This window comes from Lissotriton vulgaris, chromosome 11, assembly GCF_964263255.1.
Source record: "Lissotriton vulgaris chromosome 11, aLisVul1.2, whole genome shotgun sequence".
NCBI lineage: Eukaryota > Metazoa > Chordata > Amphibia > Caudata > Salamandridae > Lissotriton > Lissotriton vulgaris.
In genome coordinates this window covers 648,158,884-648,163,017 of record NC_141699.1, presented here as the reverse complement: position 1 = coordinate 648,163,017, position 4,134 = coordinate 648,158,884, and the positions used below count along the sequence as shown (strand labels likewise).

The following is a 4,134-nucleotide window of genomic DNA, read 5'->3' as shown; positions in this document are numbered from 1 at the left end:
CTTGCACTCATGCACATTCCATTAAAAACACCTGAATGTATTATTTTTATTTGTTTTGTGTAAAACATTATTGTACAGGAAGCACATTGGCTTGAAACATTACATGAATGCAATGTAATTGCTGGTAATAATTATGTTTTTAATTCTTTTAGCACATGAAAAATTGGAGTTAAAACTGATCGTGATATAATCACATTCAAGATCAGTACTGAGAGATATCGAAAGAGGACAAGTGGTAGTTCTGACTCTGCTGTAACAGGACATTGACCAAAACTCAGCTTTGTGGTCCTTAATCTCAGGCCACAAGGTAGGACATGGTTCTCTATTTACGGCAAAGGTCCACATTCAGCTGTATATGGATGCCAACTGTGTGGTCTTTAGGTGTGGAGGACTGCCTGTTGGCTTATCCTAGCAGAACAGTTCAGAGAGTGGGAGCTTGTAGCGAGTTGAAAGTTCAAGGGAATCATTTTTTGTTTTTCATCATGAACTATGAAAATTCCCAAAATGTTGATTTTGAAATCTTTTATATTTTTATACACTTTCATGTATTTAACTGTGGCCTGATAATCCCTTACTATCCCTTAATGCTTTTCACCCTTAAAGCCTTTAAACCCCAAACTGCCCATATATTTTATCCTTTCTTCCTGCTTAAAAAAGTACTACTCTAATTCATTATAGCCCTCTACTACTACTTAGTGCTACCCTAAAATGTCCTAACTATCCCTTAAAGCTAACTAATACTTGAATTATTAAAATGCATTGCTAGTCTCCGGCCCCTTTACCCCACCTCATTTTAAATGCTCCTGTCTACTTTAGGAGGATGCCTCTTACCCCTGATCCCAGTACACTCATCTTTGCTCTATAATGCATGGCATTTTACCATGTTTTAGGCCACTGTTTATTTTCATTCTAGTTTTTTTAGTCGACAATATTTTTTACAGCAATGTTTTTCAGCCTATTTCTTTGCACACAATATTTTTACTGCACACAGAGTATGTACAGTGAGTTGGATATATAAAATCGATCTAATGTGTTGTGACTTTGTGACTGTTGTCCATTTAGTAATAGGATCACTGATAGAACTAGCACTGTCTATAGGCTGTAATTTTAGTCTGTCTTGTGTGTAAAATAGGTCATTTCATCAATGTGTAGAATATCAAAATGGTCTAACTGCAATGTTAAACTCTTAATTGAAAAAATATGCATTTATTTTGCTGTGTTGGGTACAGATGAGTACTGGATATATCATAGATCTGCCTAGAACCCTTTTAAAGGGTATTGCTCAATTAGTCTCTCATTCTTTTGAAGACATTTTTTAATATGTTTTGTATTATTTGCCATCTAAAGTCAAGTCAAAATTTATAAGTACACCCTTTAAATTCTAGGCAGATCACTGAATTGACATGCTCAAGCTTTTCAATCACCACTGGTGTTGTGCATGCTATGACACCTAGCCTCGAAGCTCACACCATATTTTAATTATTAACAGGATCCCAGGAGAAATTCTGCAAAAATTTACAAGGCTATACCGCTTGGGGAACAGCTGTACGTGCTGCTGCAGTTGCATTCCTGTCAGACTGAAGATGGATGTGGATGAATAATTGCTGTTACTTGTGTGTGCATGACAATTTAAATTAGTGTTTATTTAGTATTTTGCGTAATATCGTTTTTGTGTCTTCAACCAAGGGAATTTTAAAAAACAGGCTAGGTTTTCTATTTACAATCTGATATATTGCTGGACACAATGAACACAGTTGACAGTTTACTCATAAACCCATTTTTGGGTTTGACATATGCAGATAAACTGCAAGTGAAAACATTAGGAGCTGATAAACCTCAAATTAAAATTGAGCAGTCTACAAAAGATAGGGGAAAGGGGTACACACGTCGCTTTACCAGTACATGGTATGATAGGATTGAATGGCTTACTGGTAGCGCTTCTAAAAATGCTTTATTCTGTTTCCCATGCTTACTCTTTGGAGGTGAAGTTACCTGGACAAAAACAGGAGTTACTGAGGCTGAAAAAATTAAAAAACATGATTCCTGTAAATCCCATTTGACAAATATGTTAAAATTATCTCTTTTTGGAAAATCGGACATTGTACAGCAATTAAACGAAGCATACCGTGTGGGAGTAAGAAAACATAATGCAGAAGTGGATAAAAACCGATACATTTTATCAAAATTGATTGACTGTATTCGATTTTGTGGTGCCTTTGAATTGGCATTACGAGGACATGATGAAACTGAAGAGTCTCTAAATCCTGGCGTGTTCAGGGGCCTTGTTGATTTTGTCTCCAGCATTGACAGTGCTATGGAAACACATTTAAAAACAGCCACCGTGTTTAAAGGCACTTCTAAAACTATTCAAAATGAATTGCTGGACTGTATGCTGGAAGTAATAAGAGACTATATTATACAGCAGTTGAGAACCACTGATTATGTAGCTATCCAAGCTGATGATACAACTGATGTCTCTACTAAGACACAGTCAGTTCTGGTCTTCCGCTACATTGATGGAAATTGCAAGGTAGCTGAAAGGTTTTATTGTTTCACACATCTAAAAGACTCATCTGCAGAAACAATTGCCTCAGCCATTCTTAATGAATTAAACATTGTTTTCCCTGAGCAATGTGCTAAAGGAAAAGTAATTGCTCAAAGCTACGATGGTGCCAGCGTCATGCGTGGTGCAAGAGGTGGGGTGCAAAAGAAAATCAGGGATGTTTACCCAAATGCACATTATATTCACTGCTATGCCCACCAACTTAACCTAATTATGGAACAGGCTTCCTCCAGAATATCTAGAGTTAAAATTTTCTTTTCAGAGATTGGTGGTATAACAGCATTTTTTGCACGTTCCCCGAAAAGGACGGAAATTCTTGAACAAATAGTTTCAAGAAGACTTCCAAGAGGGTCTGCAACTCGCTGGAACTTCAATATTCGAGCAATATTGCTAATTTATGAATTCAGAGAAGATCTTCTTGAATGCATGTCAACCATTGCAAACAGTGGTGATTTTGAGTCGTATACTATATGTGAAGCTAAGGGATTTAGTAGAACATTAGATGATAGAGAGTTTATATTCTTTCTGTTTCTTTTTTTCAAAATAATGCCCCAGGTAGACATTTTATATAATCAATTGCAAAAGCGAGACTTTGACACTGTGTCTGTCCAGAAAGCTACTACAGACTTTGTGACAAGCATCACCAAAGTACGAGAATCCATTGACAGTTTGGATTCTACACTGCCAGAAGAATGTACATTTGTAAACCGGAGACTGCAAATAAATACTTTAACCCAAGAAGCAAAAGAAGTCTGTGACATTATTGTGGTCCATGCCAGAGAGCGCTTTGCTTTCACAAAGCATCTTGTAAGTGCAACACTATTGCGAAGTGACCTTTTAGAAAGCCATGACAAATCTTTCCCAGCTGAGGCACTCGCAGAAACGGTAGAAGCCTATCCTATGTTAGACAAAGCCAGATTGAGTACAGAACTTTCGGTCCTGTATGGAAGACGAGACTTCCGTCAAACTACTGGTGGTGCCATGGCTTTATTTAGCTTTTTATGTGAAAACAACTTAGAGAAATCCTTTTCTGAGACCATAAAGCTCTTAAGAGTTGTCATTACTACACCCATGACAACAGCAGAATCTGAGGGATGTTTTTCCACACTAAAGAGGGTAAAAACTTTTTTGCGAAACACTATGACTCAAGCTAGACTTAATGCTTTGGCTATGCTGTCAATGGAAAAAGAGCTAATAAAGGAAATACCAGAATTCAACAAAAGAACAATCGAAAAGTTTGTTCATATTAAAGATCGACGAGCAAACTTTCTATATAAATAGAAAATATGAATCTGATGTGTGAACATAGTTTCAGGTGTTTATAGCTCAGTTTGTTTTGTTTAATAACATTAGGAAGTACTGTTGGAAATGTTCTCATTCCATTTAATATTCATACAACTCCTGTGCAGTTGATATGTATTTATATATGTGTGCTTATGTATCTGTGAATTTATATATATTTGTTTTCATATTTTAATATTATTTAAAATATTTTTGTTGTTAGTGTTTTGAGGGTATATGTCTTTATATGTACAACATTTAGTTATTTTCCTAATTTATTTTTATTTAAC

General features: G+C 35.9%; 1 protein-coding gene across 1 annotated transcript; it reads left to right on the top strand.

Annotated features, from left to right (window-relative positions):
* The first annotated feature begins 1,744 nt into the window (after positions 1-1,744).
* On the top strand, positions 1,745-3,844 carry LOC147683282 (zinc finger MYM-type protein 1-like). Its single transcript, XM_086942511.1, has one exon. It carries the CDS (start codon positions 1,745-1,747, stop codon positions 3,842-3,844), a length of 2,100 nt encoding a protein of 699 aa, XP_086798637.1.
* The last annotated feature ends 290 nt before the right edge of the window (positions 3,845-4,134 follow it).